This window comes from Manis pentadactyla, chromosome 4 (genome assembly GCF_030020395.1).
Source record: "Manis pentadactyla isolate mManPen7 chromosome 4, mManPen7.hap1, whole genome shotgun sequence".
NCBI lineage: Eukaryota > Metazoa > Chordata > Mammalia > Pholidota > Manidae > Manis > Manis pentadactyla.
This window is the reverse complement of record NC_080022.1, coordinates 11870747-11891892: the sequence shown is the minus strand read 5'-3', so window position 1 is coordinate 11891892 and position 21146 is coordinate 11870747. Positions and strand designations below refer to the sequence as shown.

The 21146-nt window shown below is 50.8% G+C and overlaps 1 protein-coding gene across 2 annotated transcripts; it reads right to left on the bottom strand.

Annotated features, from left to right (window-relative positions):
- Positions 1 to 7348: 7348 nt before the first annotated feature.
- On the bottom strand, positions 7349 to 20893 carry NECAP2 (NECAP endocytosis associated 2). Of its 2 annotated transcripts, none has more exons than XM_036914382.2 (8): positions 20753 to 20893; positions 18409 to 18509; positions 15703 to 15807; positions 15535 to 15616; positions 14456 to 14564; positions 12126 to 12303; positions 9450 to 9537; positions 7349 to 8604 (listed from the first exon to the last, which is right to left on the bottom strand). In XM_036914382.2, exons 1-8 carry the CDS (start codon positions 20842 to 20844, stop codon positions 8556 to 8558), a joined length of 804 nt encoding a protein of 267 aa, XP_036770277.1. In that variant the 5' UTR covers positions 20845 to 20893; the 3' UTR covers positions 7349 to 8555. The 2 variants fall into 2 exon arrangements, with proteins under 2 accessions (XP_036770277.1, XP_036770279.1); XM_036914384.2 differs by having other exon boundaries at positions 9450 to 9534.
- Positions 20894 to 21146: the final 253 nt, after the last annotated feature.

The window sequence follows — 21146 nt, the reverse complement described above, 5'->3', positions numbered from 1 at the left end:
CCGGCAGTTGACCCCACAGGGGACTTCTGGATGGGAAGGGTGCCTAGACTCCAAGAACTGACCCCCATCCCCAGGGCTTGAGAGAAGACCTGGGGAGAGGAGAAGCTAAGTTCTAAAAACCCCAAGATGCAGGGGTTCTGACTCCCGAGGTCTTTCCTGAACCCTGCTCCTGACTGAGGAGCCCAGCCTGGCCTTAGCCTCAGGTCTGCTCCTGCCACGGAACTCGTTCATGCATTAAGCACCTGCTGTAAGTGTAAGAATATAAGACACCTCAGATGAGGACAGACGGCACCCCCATGGAGCCCTCCCCCAGCATCCCAATGCCCCAGAAAAGTCCTGCCCCACGAGCTGGGGAAACTGGCCAGCAACGGGCAGACACTGTCCTCTCAGGTTTGCATAAAAATCACGAATGGGCCTATTCAAAATGCCAACTCCAGAGACGGACACAGGGGGCCTCGGGGTCCATTTTGAGAAACCCAAGGAGGGCCCAAATTCCTGCACAGGCCGGGCCATTTTGGGCAACTCAATTGCCCGTTTGGGCCTCAGTTTCCTCGTCGGTAAAATGGAGCTGCTTTCCACTCTGTAGGGTGGCCCTTAGGGGGAAATGACACCCTCACACGAGGAGGGAAGGGACGGCACCTGGCCCACGGGAAGCCGCAGAACGGGATCTGTTTGTGGTGACTGTTGGGAAGGGCCTCCCACGGCGGCACAGCACGGCGGGGCGAGGGGACTCCCGGGACGGAGGGCGCTCGTCGGGCAGGTCCCCACCGCGTCCGGCCCCCCAGCCCGCGAATCCGGGCAGAATTTGGAGCAGGACGGCAGGCAGGTCGTCCGCACAGCCCATGGCGCGCTCTCCCCGCCGCCAGGCCCGGCAGCGACCGGAGCAACGCGAGGGCGCCGCGGGCGCTCCTAGGCCGTGGGACCGCAGCTCCGGCCCGGCCCTGGGGCGCGCCCGCCTTCGCGCCCACGCGCGCCGCCACCGCAGCCCCGCCGCCTCCCCCCGGCCGGAGCGCGCCCGCGCGCCCGCGCCCCGGGCCGGCCTCCTACCTTTGCGCGCCGCCGCTGCCGCAGCCGCCGCCGAGGCCGAGCCGGCCGGGCCGGGCGGGGCAGGGGGCCGAGGCGCGCTCCAGCGTCGCCGGCAGAGGGCGCGCCCTCGGGGCCGGGGCGGGGTGGCCGCGGGCCCTGTTTCGGGCGCTTCTGCTGGTGGCCGGGGCTGGCTTGCAGGCTCTGCATGCGCGGTCCTACTTACCGCTCCGGACAGCCCGGCAAACGAACTGGCAGCTCCTTTGCCTAACGGAAAATTGGAAGAGTAAGCGAGTCGTTCGAGGTCTCGAAGCCGCAAGGTGGCAGAGCAGAATCGGAACCAGACCCAGCTGCCCGGTCCCGCTGGGAGCTCGGCTTGGGTTTACCGGCCAGGCCTTAAGGGCCCTAAACTCCGAAGCTCTGGTCTAGCCCCGGCGCCCAGCCCGACTGAGGGGCCTTGCCCGCGCGCCTTTGGAGCCCACAGAGCAATACCGAGGCTTTAGTGCCTTGCCCTGGGGGGAGAACGTCTTTGTTTTCCTGACTGTCCTGCAACTTTGGATGAGGCTCTGTGGCCTCAGTTTGTTCATCTGTAAAATGGTGGAATCCCATCTGCTGCCCATCCTCATAAGCTCATGTGCCTTCCCGGAATGGGATGGGGATAGGACCGTGGAGAAAACCAGGCTTTTGAAGCTAAACAATGATGTGTCATTTCTACTGTAACAATAGATTCCACCTGCTCCCTGGACCTCAACCTCTGTTGGATCCAATCATCCATTTTCAATGGGGGAGGCAGGCTGGAATCTCGGGCTGAGGGAGGAGTCTGCTTCGTTCCAAAAAACATGTTTAATTTTATGATTTTATATTTGCAAATCAGTGAATACCAAAGAACAGCAGGGGGGCTGTAGCTGATGGCTTTGTTTCCCATGGGTAGGAGGGAGTGGCCCTTTGTCAAAGAGGAGCCTGTTTAGGTCTGAGAAACTGCCCTGGAGGCTATCAGGGGGCCAGGACTGAGAGCTACTGGGTCAAAGGTGATTTGGGCCAACCCCTGGGATGGGGAGTGGGGCTGGGGTACGAGGTTGGGAGAAGGGCATAACTTCCCTGAGGTGTCCCTATCTACCAGAGGGAGGGCTGACTGACCCCTGCTAGAGAGCACAGCTGGCCCCCAGGTGTCCCAGCTCAGGTCTGCGTCACCTGCCTGGAGTCCTCAGACTTGCTGGCCCCCTACCCAGGCCCCGACAGGCTCAGGACTCCGCAGTCTACTGATGCTGTCCATCCCCACAGAGCCTGCACTCAGGAGTGCTTCTCACAGCAGCAGGGCCTGGCCTGAGGCCCCCATCCTTGCCCCTCTCTCCAGGGGACCTGCCTGTTGCCTGGGTCTGCCCAGGGCTCTCTTCTCTGGGTCTCCCTTGGTTACCAGTCCCTGCACCTCACAGGCCTACTCTGGCTGTGTACCACACTGTGCTGGCTGCTTCCTCTTACATTTTCTCATTCTGTCTTCAGTTCCCTCTGAACACCTCTGTGAAGTATGATCTAAACTGTGAAGCAGGTCCCAGGATTATTTCCATTTTACGGAAGAGAAAACTGAGACTCAGAGAGGTGCAGTCACTTGTCCAAGGACACACAGCAGGAAGTCCAGGAGCCTCCAGTACCATGGTCTTTCTTCTACACCACGTTGCCGCATGTGAGATTCTGGGAGGGACAACAAATACACGTCTCTCCTTGACCCTTTTACTCCCCAGAGCCCACAGGAGCCTGCTTCAAGGAGACACGTGCTTAGACGAGGACTCCTCAGGAGGTCTCTGGCTTCCCTCTTTGTGAAGAGGCTGGGTTCCCTGCTGTACTCAGTGGCTCTGCTCAGCTCAGCCTAACCTGTGGTCATTTGAATCCCCAGAGCTGCTGCCCACCGGTCACCCTGACCCAGGGTGGTACCAAGACCCCAGGACTAGCCATCAGAAGGAAGTTGTGCCAGGTACTCACTTGCTCACCCCAGAGGGTTCTAAATCTGCAATTCAGGTAACCAGGAAACAAGTGACAGGAGCTACAACCCACCAGTTGCTAAAACCAAATGCTTGCCAAATCCAGGTGCTGGGCTGGATTGGACTCTGCCCACCATCAGCAAAAACACATTAACCAGGAGGCTTAGAGGATGGGCATTCTGGTTAACTGGAGTCACTGGATATCTTAACGCTAACTTGCAAAGTCTTCCATAATGCCTGACTTTAATAGCAAAGAATTAGACCAAAATATCCAGGAGTAGAGGACTTGAACATGTAAGCCATGGGTCATTTATTTAATGGAACACTATGAAGTCATTCCAAACATTACAGAACATTTAATGACTGGAGAAATGTTTCAGAACAGTACGTCAGAATAAGCCCATATTTGTACAGGAAAAATAAAATATTTTTATATATAGATAAAATAGGAGAAAGATGAGAAGACTCTGAAGTGTTAACCTATGTTCTACATATTTGGGTGTTGATATAACAGATTAATATTTTTTTATTAAGGTATCGTTGATATACACTCATGAAAGTTTCACAAGAAAAGCAATGTGGTTACTACAATCACCCCTATTATCGAGTCCACCCCATACCCCATTGCAGTCACTGTCCATCAGTGTAGTAAGATGCCACAGAGTCACTATCTGTCTTCTCTGTGCTTACACTTGACAGATGAACTTTTAAATGTAGATTTTCTTTCTCTCCTTGGAAAGATGGTACATTTACATGGTTCGAACAGTATAGACAGTTAGAAATTAAAAGTAAGTGTCTCTCCCATTCCTATCTCCTAGTCTCCCAGTCTCATCCTACAGGCAACCTGTGGGGTGCTATGTCCTGTGTATCTTTCCAGAGATATTTGATGTACAAAAATTATCTATTTTCTCCTTCTCTTTTTTTATGCAAAAGAAAGATTGTATCTACACCTTATTCTGTACCTTGCTGCCTGCCCTTGATATACCTTAGTGGTCATTTCTTATCAATATATAAAGAACTTTTTCACTCTTTGTTCTCCCCCAGGGACCTAGTATCTCACTATGTGGATGAACCAAATTTGTATAACCCATCCCTTACTGATGGACACTGTGATGGATAGACTGTAGTGAGCTGAATTGTGTCCCCCCAAAATATATGTTTCGAGTCCTAGCCCCCAATACCTGTGAATGTGACCTTGGAAATAGGGCCTGTGCAGATGTAATTAATTAAGGACTTTGAGAAGAAATCATCCTGGATTTAGGATCCACCAGTGCAATCCGATCCTTCCAAGACGAGGTGAGGACACATGTAGAGAACACCAGGAGAAGGCCATGTGAAGACAGGCAGAGACTGGAGCTCTGTTCCCACAAGCCAGGGGATGCATGGGGTCAGCAGGAGCTGGAATTCGCAAGGATTCTTGCCTAGACCTTTTAGAAGGATCATGGCCCTGCTGACATCAATTTCCGACTTTTAGCCTCCAGAACTGGGAGGGAAGAAATTCTGCTGTTTTAGGCTCCCCCAGGTTGTGGCAATTCAGTACAGTAGCCACAGGACGCTAATATGTAAGGAGACTTCTAAGAGGGTCCTTGTGGTATTCACACCCTAGTGTAATCCCTCCCCATGACTGGCTTGTACTTAACAGAATCTAGCAAATGTGATGGGATGTCACTGCTGAGATTAAAACTGTGATAGCTGTCTTGCCTGCTCATTTTGATGAAGCAAACTGCCAAGTCATGAACTCTGGAGAAGCCCACGTGGCAAGAGATGAGTGACCTTTGTGCAACAGCCAACAAGGAACTAAATCCTGCCCATACTGAGAGTGGACTTGGAAATGGATCCTTCCCATTGAGCCTCAAGATGACACTGCAGCCTGTTGAAAGACATGGAGACAAGAGGACCCAGCTAAGCTGCACCGGGATTCCCCACCCACCCAAACTGTGAGACAAATAAGTGTGTGTTGTTTTAAGCTGCTAGGCTATGGGATGACAGTTACACAGTAATAACTAACATAGACATGCAGGCTATTTCCAATCTTTTGCTATGACAATATCACAGATGATTGTTACCGTTCTTTGTGTTTTTGTGTTCATATTTGTATTACATCTGTAGTCAGGAAGAAAACATTAAAATATTTTTTCACCTTCAAGCTATGGTGTGGAAAAAAATGGTCTGTTCCCTACTCCATTCCACTTTGTCACAGAGCATGGCATCTTCCTGCTGCTCCCTGCTCAGAGAAATCAACACCTATTGAGTGCCTACTATGTACCCACGATGCTTTTGGGGCTTCCAGTCACCTATGGAGTAAAGCCCCACCCCTTGGCCTGTCATTCAACCTGCTGTATCATGGCTTTCTTATCAGCGTGGAGGGAATGGGAACTTTCATGCACTGACCAGGTCTTATGTACCAGCCCTGTAGGCAGACTGTTCAAATACATTGCCCTGATTAAAAGCATGGATGCCAGACCCAGACTGCATGGGTTCCAAACCCAGCTCTGCCATTTAGGAACTATATAACTGGGCAAATTACATAATCTCACTGTGCTTCGGTCTCATTGTTCATTGAACAGGGATGAGTACCTTCCTCATAGGGCTGTTGTGATGAGGAAATTAATTTTATGTTGAGTGCCGGAGGACAGTGTCTAGCACAGAATGAGGCTTACATAAGCAATAGCTACTATCAATTTAAAGGGGAAAGTAAGGCTCAGATGAGTTCAGTGACCTCCTAGGCCATACATACAGCCATTAAGTCTGCCCAGGTTTCACACTGACTCCCACCTCTTGTATTAGTTATCTATTGCTACCTAACCATATTACCACAAACTTTGCATCTTAAGACAACACATTTATCACCTCACAGTTTCTATGGGTCGGGAGTCTGGGCACAGTCGTAGTCAAGGTGTGGGCGGGGGCTGGGCTCATCTGAAGGGTCAATTCCAAACTCCCGTGGTTTTGGCAGCACTGTTTCTTGTAGACGGCTGGGCTAGGATCTTTGTCTTCTCCCTGGCTGGTGGCCGGAGGCCCTGCCAAGTTGCCTCTCCGACTTGGGACGGCACACACAACATGGCAGCTTGCTTCTTTAAAGCCAGTGAGCATCTCTCAGCAAGACAGATGTAATGGTATGTAGTCATGCAAGCAACATCTTGTCAGCTTTGCCTTATTCTTTTGCTTAAGTCACAGGTCTAGCCTACATTTAGAGGGGTTCACACGAGTGTGCACACAAGAAGGTGGGGTCTGGGGGCCACCTCGGGGTTCGTTGCTGTATCCAGATCCTCCCACTGCACTGAAAACGCTCAGATCTCACACTCTCCACCCGCCCCCCTCCACCCATTTCCTGCCACTCGTCTAGCTCAACCCCACCCCCACCCCCAGCAATGGGGATGCTCCAGAGGCTAAGGGAAGAGAGACCTGGTTTGGTACTGGGGGTTTCCCTGGGGATCCCTGGTCCTGGGGCAGTTTTGTTTCAGCTGATTTCAGTTGGTGATGGAGGGCAGCAAACTTGTTTCCTGCCCTCGCAGACCCCTCAGTGGCTGTTTCCTCACCAGCTACCTCATGGTCACCATGATGAGTAAGGGTTCTGGGCAGGTTACCTTTTAATTAAAAGGTAATTAAATCCAAACTATAGGATGGGCAGCTGCTAGTTCTTTATATGCCCCGCTTGAGCAACACCTGGTTAAGGAAGGAGCCTGTGGTCATAAATGTAACCAGCAGACAGCCTAGACCCAAAGCTCGTTTGCATCCAGAACTCCAGTGCTTACCTTTGATGCTTACACTTCGAATTAAGGGTCTCCTCTAAGTCTAAGCTTCCTCATTTCCAGCCTCCAAGCACTCATAAGATGGGAAGCAACAGGAAAAAAAATGTTTACTACTCCTGGGACTCCTTTGCTCTAATTTCCTTACTCTTATTCAAGGGCACAAGGTCCCTCAATTCTCCTTTCCTTTGTCCTGCCTTACACTTACTAGCCAGAGTGACTATTTCCAAAACATACAAGAAAAACTGGTACCTTTCCTACAGAACTTGGGCATGAAAAGTGCCATAGCCTTTATTTAATTTTTGGCCTCTACGTACCTGTACACTTTCACTATTTAGGGAGATGCTTCCACCAGGAGGTCTTGGTGGGAGGCCCAGAATGCCCCAGAATGGCAGAGAGACTATACTCTTCTAGATGCACAGACGTTACTGGTTACCTTAGGGCAGGAAACCAACTTTTCTTATTCTGGCCAATCTGACAGCCTTGAAATCTGGACACATGATCAGTGGTGAGAGGTGGCTACGAGTCTAGCCTTGGTATCCTGGAGGGGGGTTCAGCAGCCATGCTACCAAAAACATGTTCATCTTTGACATACGCAGACAAGAGTAAAAATATTCATTTTTTATTTGAGAAATCTGGTCCCACAAAAAGGCCAACACATTTTTTCGGTTCGTCTTGACTCTTCAGAAAGGCAATCTTTGCATTAAGAGGTAAAGTATGTCAATAAAAGCAATTTTAGAGGTGTTCAGATAAAATAACTTCTTATAAACCAGTAAACGGGCAAGCCTAGACTTCCAGTTCACTCACAACTCCTCTGTCATGTACAGTCCCTGAAGGATAAAAGAAAGAAAAAGGTTGTCTGCAGACAAGGCACTTCAGGAACCACCACAGACAAAACCCAAGCCCACCAGGAACTGTGCCGTGACCTGTGAACCCAGAGAGCTGCCAGTGGACAGGAAGGCTGACCCTGCCCCCCAACCTCCGCAAGAATGGTTTCCACTCTCCGGCTTGAACACAGTTTTACCTGGCTTCCAGCACCTGCCTCAGCCCTCCACTGCCTACATGGCCTGGAAGACACGGGACCCAGGCCACTTGGCGGAGATGAACACTGCCTCCTAAAGCTCAGAGCAGCTCCTGCGGCTGACAGTGAGGAAAGCTTTTAGAGGCCCCTGCTGGGGCATACTTCAGGAGCAGTCCCTTTTGCAAAGAAAAGGAATTAGTGCAGATCAGCACATTAGCAAAGCAAATATTAAAACGATTTTTAAAGCTGGTTAATACTCCCGATTTCCCTCCTGATTGTTCAAGCTGCCACTTATAAACCTGCCAGCAATCAGGAAGGAATCCCTCCTCTGAGGGCAACTGGACTGAAATGGCTACAGCCGATGGGACTGTGGAAAGCCCCACTTCAGGCCCGTGATCCTCTGACACCTGTAACCCCTGAGAAGGGCTGAGCTGAATCCAGACGGCACACTCAACCCCTTCTTTGGCTTTGGGGCATTGTGTTTAATAAGGGTCTTTGTGATCAAAGTAGTCTCAGAGCTGTTCTCATGTCAAGAGGACAGACAGGGACAGGGATCCTGGCGTATCTCTTCTCCTGTGTCTGGTAGCATACTGAATCCCAGAAAATTGTGTGACACAGTGCCAACTTGCTGCCTGACATGCCAGTCTGTCAAGAGGGTCAGGCAAGGAGGAGAGGAGAGTCATGCTCCAAACAGAGGCTGGCCAGGGAGTGCTTCATCCTCCTTCCTTTGGCCCAGATGAGGCAGCTCCTTTCCAGAAGTGCTATGAGGAAAGCATTGCGCTCAGGTCAAAACTGGACCCAGCCTGTGCCTGGCTGAGTCTGGCTAGAAGGCGACCTATAAAAGACAGGAAGGTACAGGAGAGTTCAGATGTCTGAAAATACCAACCAGATAAAATATGGCTTCTCTCTAGGCAAAAAGAGCTCCAAGAAGTCAGTCCCTGAATGTTCTAGAGCAGGGGTCAGCAAACTACAGTCCAGGGACTAAATCTAGTTCTTTGCCTGTTTTTGTAAATCAAGTTTATTTGGCACATAGCCATGATAACCATGCCCATTCATTTATATACTGCCTGCGGCTGCTTCTAAGTTACAAGTGCAGAGCTGAGTAGCTGGAACAGAGACCATATGGCCTACAAAGCCTGAACTATTTGCTATCTGGTCCTTTATAGAAGATGTGTGTTGACTCCCATCCTATAGCCTGTCCATATGAACAACGGTGCAATCGGTATTTAGCATCTTTTCATCCTGACCCCAAGTAAAGGCTTAAAATTCTATGGAGGCAGACAAGGCAAGAGACCTTGATTCGGAGGGCCCATGAGGAAAGGCCAAGGCTAGAATCCAGGTTAACTCTCAGCCCGTTGTTCTGGGGTCACTGGGGGAGGAGGAGGAAGAAGAGACGGATACTAGGACAAGCCAAAGTACTTGGTGAGATGGCTTAAAGACCAGAAAGAGTACAAGGTGGCCCCAGGCCACCCAGCAGCGGCAAGCAGAAAAAAGCCTTCATGGAGAGAAGCAAGCCACCCAAGGTGGACACTATGGGGCTCTGCTCTCTGGTTGGCCTGATAATGTCCATATCATACCTACTGCTCCAAGTGTCAAGAGGAAGGCATTTGGAGTAATCCTATGTTTTTATAGACATTTCCCTGGCCCCAGTCCCACCACAGAGAATGTGACCCTGCTCACCCTGTGGATTTGGTAAAGTCTCCCCAGATGTCAGCGGCAGCAGTGGCGACTGGCTTCGGCTGCGGCCAGGACACAGTGGCACCTCCTACTGATGTCCCCAAGTCCGATGGGTAGAGAAAGAAGATAAGGAGACAGAGGAGTCAGAGATCTCTCTTTTTTGGTTGTCTCAGTGACCCTGAAATCAGTTTCATGATTCCGGGAGGCTGAGAAAAAAGAGATGTGCTTTGGGGCAACAAAAAATAATGAGCTGCCACAATTTCACCATCTTCTCGGGAGGCCTGAGAGCTCCTGAAGGAAAAGCAGAAAGCCACTGGGGTGGGGGGCGAGGGTGCTAGTGAGGGTGAGTCCCACGGCATCTGCCGTATGTGAAGCTGACCTTGTTTCCAACTGTTTATGTTGGAAATCTGTTTAAAATGTACTATACCCTGCCCTGGCTTCTTGAATGCAGAATGCTCACCAAAAATGCAAGGTCATTCATATAAAGCCCTCGGTCCTGTGTCTGGATCAAACAGCTGAGAAAATTATGTGCCAGGCATGCGCCAAGGCCTGGGAGCCAAACTGCACAGGGGCTGGGGAGAGCCTTCCAGAAAGGTAACACAGAAGCCGATATCTGTGTGCATCTCTTCCCTGAGGTGGGTGGCACAATGGGGCTGCAGTGTCTTCTTTTGCCCTTTCTGACACCTTCCCCAGTGCTCCTAACTGTCGCTTCTGAAGATCCTGTGCCTGACACCCTCGGCCTCCCCACTGATTTGCTATTTCTAATCTGCTTTAGGCTGGGAGACCAGATAAAACCAGAGTCCTCAACATTTAGATTGACAGTTCACCAGGTTCTTAACATACATTATCTCATTTGAACCTTCCCACAGTCCCCAAGCAAGATAGGCCAGAACCAGGCCAGGACTTTATGCAGGTCACTTAAGTCTCTGTCTCTAAAATGGCAACCACAACGACTACTTCACAGGGCTGGTCCAAGGATTAACTCGGTTAATACACACGGAATACTGAGAACAGGCCCAGCACACAGTGACAATTAATGATGACCATATTAATAAAACAAGAGCTAACAAATGTGAGCACTCAAAATGTTCTAAGTATTGTTCATAAGTGCTACACATGAATTAGCTCATTTGATCTGACCCTCACAAGAAACCTAAATTGTAGGTATCATTAATAACCCCATCCTTACAGAGAAGAAAACTGAGCCACAGAGAACTAGGCAATTTCCCAAATAGCACACAACTGGCAAGCCAGAACTTAAACTCAGCTATCTGGTTCTGGAGCATACAGCAAGTGCTCAGTAAATGTTAGCTATTCCTGACTCATCACCTGACATCCTTTTTTTGCAGACATACTCAGTGCCTGCCTCACACGTTTGAACATAAACCTGAGAGCTGGGACTTGGTGCTGTACTTGCAGTTCCCCCAGGACCTAAAAACTGTCTGGCTCATAGGTTCTCCCTATTAGCTGTTAAAAATGCACAAGCACCCAAGGGAAGACCTAAGGCAGTGGCTTTCAGACCTTAGTGAGCGAACAAATAAGGTTAAGAGGCAGATTCTTGCCATGTCCCTGGCAATGCCAAGGAGGTGGTCCTACAGCCTGAGAAAGAATGCTTAAAGAATAATTCCTGGGGCCAGGCAGGGGCTGACTGCCACGCTTACCAACTTCTTGGGCCAGGGTATTCCTGACAGGGCTGAGGTTTGAGGCTGACCTCCAGAAAGGTCAAAAGGAAAAGCAGGCTTCCTGCCTGGATACAGTCCCCAACAACTTAGTGAGATTTGTGTGGATACAGGGGCTAGTGAGAACCCCCAGCCTTGGAAGACCAGGAGCATCAAGTCCAGCCACAGGCAGGGTGGGGAGGTTGAGGGAATGGGCTGGCATCCCACCACTGTTAGAGCCTGGCACAAACTTCTGGAAACCCAGGGTCTCCAAAAGGCATTCCTTCCACTCTGGAACAAGCACCAGCACAGTCTGCTGGGGGAGTGGCCTTGCAGCTTCCCAGCACCTCGATGGCCTTCCTGAGGACCTTGGTCCAAACTAAATCTCCAACTTTATTTTCCACTATTCACCTTGGCATACTTATGCTGCATCCAGCTCCCTAAATACACCAGGTATTTAGGAAGTCTGAATCTTATTCACACTCCTCTGTCTAGAATGCCAAGCATCCTCCACCCCAATCTCCTTCCTTAAGGCCCAGCTCAATGCCACCTCTTCCATGAAGTCTCCCCAGATCACGCTGGCCGGTAGTGACTCTGGTCCCACACATTTGGTCTGCGTGCCTGTGACTCCTGTCTCCTACTAGATACGACCTCCCTGTGAGCAGAGGCTGTCTCCATCACACACTTACCACATCCTCACTCACCACCCACTGAGCAGCCTCTGAGCATGAGCTGGTAATTTCACAGCAACAAATGAGTTATAGTCCTTGTCCACCGTAGGGGACAGACACCCTGAAGGGTAAGTGGCGGGTATCAGGGGAACAGAGGAACCCCTTAACCAGCATGGGCAGGATCAGCTTTGTGAGGCTCACCTTCCGGTTTGTCACATACAGGTATTAAAGTTTTCTGATCAGTGTGAGCAAAAGGAGGGAAAGCCACGGGGCCCCAGCTGCCAGGGGGAAGAGGAATTGTAGGTGCAGGTGAAGCAGCAAGTACAGTCTCCCTGTCTCCAAGCACTGACCTGAACCAGGAGCAACTGGTGGCTGAGCGAGAGATCCCCCCACAGACAACTGCTCCCCAGGGGTAGGGATCAGGGTGGAGGTCTTCCCCCCAGGGGGAGGGGGAAGCAGGCTCAGCCCTCCTGTGCTGGCAGGCCGGGCTCTAGGGGTCCCGGCTGCTCCTTCCTTCTTCTTCATGTTCTAAAGAGAAAGAGGAATGCCAACTAGTCAGTTCTGCTGGAGTCCCACAGCTATCAAAACCCCACGAGGAGGGCCAAGTGACCCCCAGGCCCCAAATGTCTGTATAGTCAAAACATGGTCGAGTCATCCAGCACTTTCACTGGTACGAGCTGTATTCAATGCCATCACAATTCTAAAGTTATCATAAATGTTTACTTAACAAAGCACCTGAATTCATTAATCATCAGGGAAATGCAAATTAAAACTACAACAACACACCTTGACACCGCCACCAGAATGGCTAAAACACAGAACATCAAGTACTGACAAGGTTATGGAGCAACCAGAAGGCTCATGCTGCTTCAAGTGAGCACCGGGAAAACTACTTGGAAAAACTGTTAAAAACTGAACATATAAACCGATGGCCCTACGATTCCCCTCCTAGATGGAGACCCAACTGAAACGCACACGTACATGTATCAGAAGACATGCTTTTCAATACTCGCTGCAGCCCTGTGTGCAATGGCCTCAAGCCGGAAACCACCCAAATGCCCACTGTCAGTTGGACAGGTAAATGCTGGGCTCCCTTCTCATCCGGGAACTTGCCACGATGACAGGGAGCAAACTGCACACAGCAAAGTGGGTGCCTCACAAAACCACACTGCGCAAAGGGAAGGAGTCTTTCACAAAGGAGCAGTGCACAGTCCAGTTAACAAAAGTTAAAAACAAAGTCTAAGGTATTAAAGTGGGGCGGTGGTTACTCTATCCTGAGGAAGGGAGCAGGAGAGGGGCTTCCAGAGGCTGATTCTGCTTCTGCTTCTGGGGGGCAAATTTATGTGCTAAATTTGGTTTTTTAAAATTCACGGAGTCCTGCATTTATAGCGTGTGTACTTTTCTGTAAGCATATCATACTTCGGTAAACACTTAAAAATAAAACAAAAACCTGAACATCAAGGTGAGCCAGAAACCAGCACGAGTTAAGATGAAGATGATGTGGCCCCCACCTCATAAGGAGAGCAGCAGCTTAATCCTGTGCTGAGACCACAACCCTGCCATCAAAAGCTCTGCGCCCGCAGTGAGTCCAGCTGTGCTGGTTATTTCCAACTCTGTCACCCCGGGCGACTCCCTTAACCCTTCTAACCCTCAATTTCTTCCTATCCTAGAAAAGGGGAGAATTTTTAATTCACTTGAGAAGTGCCTAAAAAAAAATACTACCTGGCACACACATGATGCTCATTAAATGTTAGTTTCCTCCCAGCAAGAAAAGGAATCACATCCCAACCAGTCCACTGGATGTGACCTGTGTTTTTCTTAAGAGTCATTTAGCCAACTTCAAAGGTCCCAAATCATCACCAGCACGAAGCAGAAAAGAGGAGAAAAAGATGGTAAGTAAAGAGGGAGAGCGTTATTTTAGGGTTACAAAGTTTCTTTCAAAAACAAATCCATTGGTCCTTGGTTTCCCCAAATCATTTCAACTCCACCCCTACTGCAAGGTAAGGGCCAAGTCTTGACAACACAGCCCAGGCCAACCTCCAATTCTCAAGAGGAGCTAACAGGGGTAAGGCAGATGTAGGACAGCTCAGGACAAAGACACGGGAAGTCAGGACACCACCACCGGCAGGAGCCTCCCATGATTCCCAGTGCCGACCCGAGGCCTTCCCACCCAGAGCTCTCCCCCAAGGCGCAAGGCCAAGGCGCTGCCTGGGACGGACACACTGACCCCCTTCCTCCCCAGTCTACAGCCAGGACAGAAGCACCAGCTCTGGCAGAAAAGGGACTGACGTTCCTTCTCAACTCAGAGGCTTAGCACATGCTATTCCCTCTGCTTGAACCAACCTCTGACCCTTCTTCCCTTCCTTCCCAGTCACTTCCTCCAGAAAACCCCCTTTGGTTCCCCTACTCTGGGCTGCATGCCCCTCAGACAAGGGGCACCGAGGACATCCCCAGGTCACAGAACCTCTCCTGCCATGCTGCCCTGACATCTGGACTCGCCCATCTTGGCTCAACTCTGAGCTCCATGACAGCACAGCCCTCTCACGCACCCTGGCGCAGCACCTGGCACAAGGCACCGGCTCAGTAAACATCTCCGGGCTGATGGAACTGGTAAGAAAAGAGTGACAGGCTCTGGACCAGGCTGGGGAGGTGGCCAACACATAAGTGGGACAGGACTCACTGCAATGCTGAGCTTGATGGTCTGGCCCTCTTTGAAGCCTAAGTCCAATTTAGGGCCCTGGTCGGGGTTCTGGGCTTGTTTTGCAAATTCACACTGCTGTTTCACCCATCTGTGGAGAGAACAGAAGAAAAGGTGAGGAGACCAGTTGCCCTGCATCCACTCACTCACTCCACCTGCCTGCCATCAGGCCAGGCTGAGGCTTTTATGTGGCATGGTGGTACAAGGCTTGGGATTCAGGCCTGACTTTAAAGCCTGACTCAGACGTGTAAGCAGCTGCATGAACATCAGTTTCCTCATCAGCAAAATGGGATGACAATTCCGCACGTCTTGAAGACTGCTATGAAAACTCAATGAGATCGTGTATGCTGAGGGTCCTAGCACTGGTCTTCGGGAAATCTAAGAGGCCAGCCGTCTCCTCCCCTGTACTTGGCATGGGAACTAAGGCAATGTCTCCACCCCACCTGCCCCGAGGACTCATAAGGCAGACGGTGAGACAAGATAGATGCTGAGGAAGTAGACAGCAATACACAGGTCCCCACCCTCCGGGTAACAGCAGTCCAACGGCCACCTAGGGCAGCGGTACCAGGAGAGAAGAACCAGAAGTGCCCACGTGAGCAGCAACACAGGCCCCACCTGTGCCCGCAGCCAGAGTGGAGGCCCGCGCATGGCAGGGGGGCAGGCTTTCCTACCCTCTGAGCTTTAGAAAGGACCACCAGGGCATCTGGCGGGTGGCCTGGGAGTCTAAGCACCACTTCTTACATCATGGAGGAGCAGGCTCAGAAAAGCCAGAGGAGCGTGACAAGGACCCTGAATGCCCAGGGGCCTGGTAAGGGAAGCGACAAAGGCTGGGCCAGCTGAGTGGGGTGGCAGAGATGGCCTTGGGAAAAGGAGTTGACTTCAAAGCAGAGATCAGGACTGACAGACTACAGAGCAGGTGGCCTGCCCCAGGGAGAAGTGAGTTTTCTGGGGGTTCTGCTAGCAGACAAATCACGCACAACGACCTGGGCATCCTAACCTGGGAAATCATTCTGTCCAGGGGAGAAGGGAGGAGCGTGGGCGCGTGTCCTGGAACCACTCACTTGAAATGGTCCTGCAGCGCGACATTGAAGTCAAACGCATCACCTCGGTCCCCGAAGCCAATTCCAATAAACGCCCGTCGCCCTGGGGGACAACACACGATCAGTCCCACTTTCCAGAGGCAGAGGAAACCTTCCTCACAAGGAGGGAGCACCAAGACCCACACGTACCGTTTCCATCTTCGATGCGGATAACGAAGTACCTGCTGGAGTCGGTCACACTCTCCACCGCTGTGCCAGGAAACTGATCCACCGGGGCCTGCGCAAAGAGCTCCCCTGAAAGCACAAGTTAGGGCGAGCCTTGAGCCCCCTACCAGCCTGTTTCTATCATACCACTGGGGCCATCTTCCTGTGAGACAGTCAGGTAATGTGGTATGTGGAGGGTCCTAGCACTGGTCTTCGGGAAATCTAAGCAGCCAGCCCTCTCCTCCCCTGTACCTGGCATGGGAACTGAGGCAATGTCTCCACCCCACTGTGGGACTCAAAATCCATTCCAGCCGAAGGGGAGACACAGGAATATAACCCACGAAAGGTTTAAGTCAGCAGTGGCTTAGGGGTCAGATCCAGCCCATGGTTGGTTTGGGTTTTTTTTTGAAGCAGAGTAAGTTTTATTTAAAGTTACTTAGAAAACTGCAGGCGACCTCAGAGAGAGAGAGAGGAGCGCCCTAAAAGGTTGGAGAGAAAGAGTTTAAGATTTAAAGGTTATACAATTAGAAAGTGTGGGTGACCCCAGAGAGAGGAGCTCCCTGAAAGGTGGGAAAAAGTTAAGTTACGCACTTAGGAAGTGCGGGTGACCTCAGAGAGAGGAGCGCCCAGCCCACGGTTTTTAATATTCCTCGTTTAATTGTCAAGCATTTCAAAGTTAGGTTACAAGTAAAATAATCCAGATACCTGGCTTCTCTTACTGGGCCTCCATTCCCACATGAGAATGATACGCTGCAGCGTATCTGCCTCACCCACTCACATTACCTTCCTGCACCGAGGACTCTGGAAAAGGCAAGCCCTGGTCCAGGTATATTACACCTTTAGGAAAGGCCTGTTACGTGAGGCAAGACTGCAGAGTTGCTGGTGAACCCAGAGGAAAAAAAGGAAGTTTTTATACCATAGAAGACTCTGAAGGAAATGGACTTAATCTGTGACACGGGGCAAAAGGGTGATTGTTTTTTAAAGCAGCTCTTGTGAAATGCATCCCCTTGTCAACTATAGCTTTCCAGGACACAGTGTAACTCACACCTGGTACATTTATTATGGCCATCATTTTTGTACATGTTGATCTCTGCTGGTGCTTTAAGTATTTAACCAAATATTTTCTACTAAGCCCTATGGTTCAGAGGTGACTGCAATCCGGGGTGAAATGAAGCAACATCGGTGGCCCAGAGCCCACAGCTTCTTGTTAATTTCTCTGCCCCTAGTTTGATGCTCCAGTTGATCTGACTCACCTGGATGCCTCCATCTAGATCAGTGGTTCTCAACCAGCATGATATATTACTCCCTATTCCCCAAGGGACATCTGGCAATGTCTGGAGACATTTTTGGTAGTCACAACTTGGGGGGTGCTACTGGCATCTAGTAGGTATAGGCCAGACATGTCATTAACTATCTTAAATTTGACCTGACAGCCAATGAAACTCACCAGTGCTGAGGATGAGAAACCCTGGCCTAGAGTGAATGGAAACGAGAGACAAATGATCCAGTGGGCATGACCCTGGGCCAAGAGCATTTTAGGGTGGGTCCTGCAGGCAAGGCTCAGCCCTGAGCAGACTGGGACACTAGGCGGTCCAGTCACCTTAAAGTCAGTTCCCAAGGCCCCCAGAGAACAGTGGCATTTCCCTGTGATACCACTTGGGAATCTCATGGTAGAGTTCTCTAGCTTGGCCACAGCAGCTATCTCTTCACACTCCCCCACAGCGAATAACCCAGCCAACCCCATGCTCCAGAATAAATCAGTGCTTTGGGTGACCTTGCAGTTCACAAATCAATTGGATAAATATGTGTTCATTTCATGTTTCCAACAACCTTGTGAAGTAGGAACTAATATGATTCCCATTTCAAAACAGGGGAGGCCAAGTCACCACAAGCCATTTGGCTCACCCAAGGACCCACAGCTCAGACACAACTGACACAGTTCTGAGAAGAGGCAGCCCCCTGCCTAACAATCTTTGCACTCTGTTCTGCCCCATAACAGAAATCTCTATGTTAGAAAGAATAACTGACTGAATGCTGTGGCACCTAGCCGAGCAGGCATTGTGCTCCATCCCTGCTCTGGGGCTGGGGCTATTCCAGGCGCACTGCCCTGCACAGTTCACCCAGAGGCACTGGTGGTGCAGGACTTCCGGACACACTTCCCCAAAGATGACACCTGCCAGCTGACCCCAACACAGCCCAGCTTGGCTTGTCTGCTCACCACAGAAGGAGCTGAGTAGAACAGTTTCCAGCTCGATTTCAGTTAGCGGGCGTGGCCAGTCTGGGGTGTTACCATTTAGTTGATAGATAGAATTCTTCAGCAAGAACAAGAGCTCAGCAGCGGAGGGCTATGCATCTTCACCAGCTTGTCTTCAAGGCAAGCTCCTGGGCTTCCTACCTGGTGCCAACCTGCGGGGCTCCTCTTCTTGGGCTCCAAAATCAGTATTTCCTTAAGGACCTCTGCCCAAAACACAGGTGCTTGATAGGCAATACTCCCTTTTAACCCGGGGGACAGTGGTTTCTATAACAAAGGGTTGGGGGAATGAAGGCGGCTTAAAGGTACACTCAGGTCTTTGGTTTCAGGACAGGTTTCCATGACCCGAGAGGCCTGGCTCTGCAGGCCTGGGATGCCTCTTCCTTCACGATGCGGTAAGTATGGCACCTCAGCCCCACACAGGCCTCCCTTGCCTTTACCTGAGGTCCTGTCCTCCAGCTTGATGTAGGCCACCTGCCCTTTTGCAGTGATCCGCAGCCGGCCACTCCATGATGGCTGGTCCAGCTGCCACTCCGCAGCCCTAAAGGGACAAAAACCACTGAGCCTCTGCCAGAGGCTCCTGCTCCATTACTTTACAGCAGCAGGGATGGAAACGGGGGGGCCACATGGGCTGTTTGCTCTAGAACAGGGGTTGGCAAGGGCCACATGATCTCTGTCACAAGTGCTTACTCTGCTATGGTGGAGTGGAAGCAGTTACACAGTACATGAGCACGGTGGTGCTAAAAGGATTATAACCAAAAATTTTCTCCTGAGCATGACTGTATTTCAGTGAAACATGAGAGACACTGAAATCTGAATTTAGTATTATGTTCACATTATGTAATATTCTACAAATGTTCCCCAACCATTTAAAAATGTAGAAACCATTCTTAGCTGGTGAGCCATACAAACACAGTAGGTCAGGGGACTCTCTTGTCCCCTCCTGGCTTGAGCCAGGAGCTCTGTCTTTCTGCTTTCTCTCTAAATAAAAGCCTCTGCTTGCTCTCCTACCATGGAGAAAGAAAAAAAAAAACAGTGGGTCATGGTTTGCTAACCCGAATTCTAGATTCTAGAGACCTTCTCTGAAGTAGGACTTTCAGTTTTCTTTCTATAAAAGCAACAGCTACTGGGGCCTGTTGTTTGTGAAAGACATTGCTAGGCTGTGGTGGTCAGTGTGTCCACATGGGACCAACTGAGACTATCTTGGAAGAGAAGTAGAGAGGGGAGCAATCAGCAGTACAAAGGGATAAGGAAAGCAAGAGTACATGTGAGAAAAGTGAATGGGTGTTCAAAAAATTTACTCTCAAAGGTATCCTAGACAGAAAGAAACCCAGAAAACCATTTACCTATCACAATGGCCTCTTTTGGCTCTTTTAAAGCTGTAACTTCACATTTTAGTTCCAAGCAGAAGCTCAGTAAAACCCCCAAGAACCTTGGGTGTTTCCGAAAGGTTTTTCTTGGAAGTCCCTAAGTCTATGCCATGACTGTGACTTACACCGTAACTGTGGACGAGGGCTGTTTTGAAGGACACAGATGCAGACTCTCAATTCACAAGTCAGCAGACTCAGTTTCAGTTCCTCTTACTGGGGCAACAGGCCTTAGGTTCAAGCTATGCAGAGCTCTGAGGTTGAAATGCACGGGCTGGTAGTTTCTTCTATGCCAATCAGCCCTGACGTTTGGTAACCTTGCTCCCTAAGTCACCAAGAAGGACCAAACCCAACATACTAAAGGGGACAGGGGTAGATGACCATCCCTGGTTTGGTGGCCCATCTCCAGTTTGATGATAAAAAGCAAACGTGTTTTTGTTATTGTTACGACTGTTGCTTTCATACTATTTTAAAATTATGTCACGGATGTAGGTGTTCAGTAAAATTCTGTTAGCTACGTGCCCACACGACACAATTGGAAAGTAACAAGAGTCCATCATTCTTGTGGTTGCTGGCCAATCCTGTATTTCCCAAACAACTTGGACAATCACTGCCTTCAAAAGCCACCTCACTCTCTCACCCACCGGGGCGAAATAGCCACAGGCAGGTTGTATGAGTTTCATCTTTTTTCTTTTGATAGGTAATACATACACACGGTAAGAAAAAGCAAACAGTCCGAAATGGTACCCAGCGAAGGACGTCTTCTAAACCCTGTCCCCCCTCACCCTCCGTAGGGCAGTTTCCTCCAATCCCTTTAGATACCTTTTATTTACAAGCAAATGTGTGTTTATTCGTTCCAAGGGACGTTTCACCAGAGAAGTGCGGACGGATTCCTCCTAACTGCCACAGGCTGTGATAAGATCTGAAGTTCGTGCGGACGGAGCTGGGCAGGGAGAGGTCCCTGGGTTTTGGCTATCCGCTTAAAGCTCCCCGGGAGGGTGCGTTAGGCCGGTTCTGGGCTCCCTTCCTTTTCCCTTGGGGATTTCCGCCTGGGATAGGGCCCCTCCCCCCCGTAAGGTTTTTCAAGGAACCCTTCAAGGCCACCAGCGCTGAGAGAAAAAGAGTGGTGACATCACCACTCCCGACAACGTTCCAAGTACCGGGCAGCCCACCGGGGATCGCAAGCGCGACACAACGTTTTAACGCCTTCCCGCCTCTGGGAGCCCCGTGTGTCCGAATGAAGACAGCTGAAAGGCTGGATCTCACTCCCTGCTCTGGCCTCAAACTGGAGAAGCCGCAGCATTACCTCCCCCTCGCCTTCAACTGGCGGGGCCGTCCTCGGCTCCCACAGTGGGCGTGTCGGGCGGCGGGGAAGGGGTTAAGTCGGGGTTAGGCGGGCCCGGCGGCTGGCAGTCACCTGTAGCCACGGTTGGTGGCCCGTGGCGGGATGCGGTAGACGTGCACCTCCGGCTTGACACAGAGCACTGATTCGTATTCACCCTCCTCCATCTCGATGCCCCGAGCCTCCGGACATCCGGCTCCTTCCCAGCCGCAGGGCCGGAAGCCGAGTGACTCTATGGTCCGCGTCAGGCTAGAATGGCACCTCGCGGGCCTCAGCACCTAACTGCCTGCGCGCCCTCTGCTGGGAGCTTTGGCTCAGGACATGCGGCCGACTGACCCAGCAGCTAACTTGCTGAGGACTTGGGCCCCCTCAGGGGGTTCGCCCTCCTACAAGACCGCAATGGCAGCAGAGAAAACCTCAGTACAGACCCCACCGTAATCCGCTGCCTGGGGCCCGGTTGATGGCTATT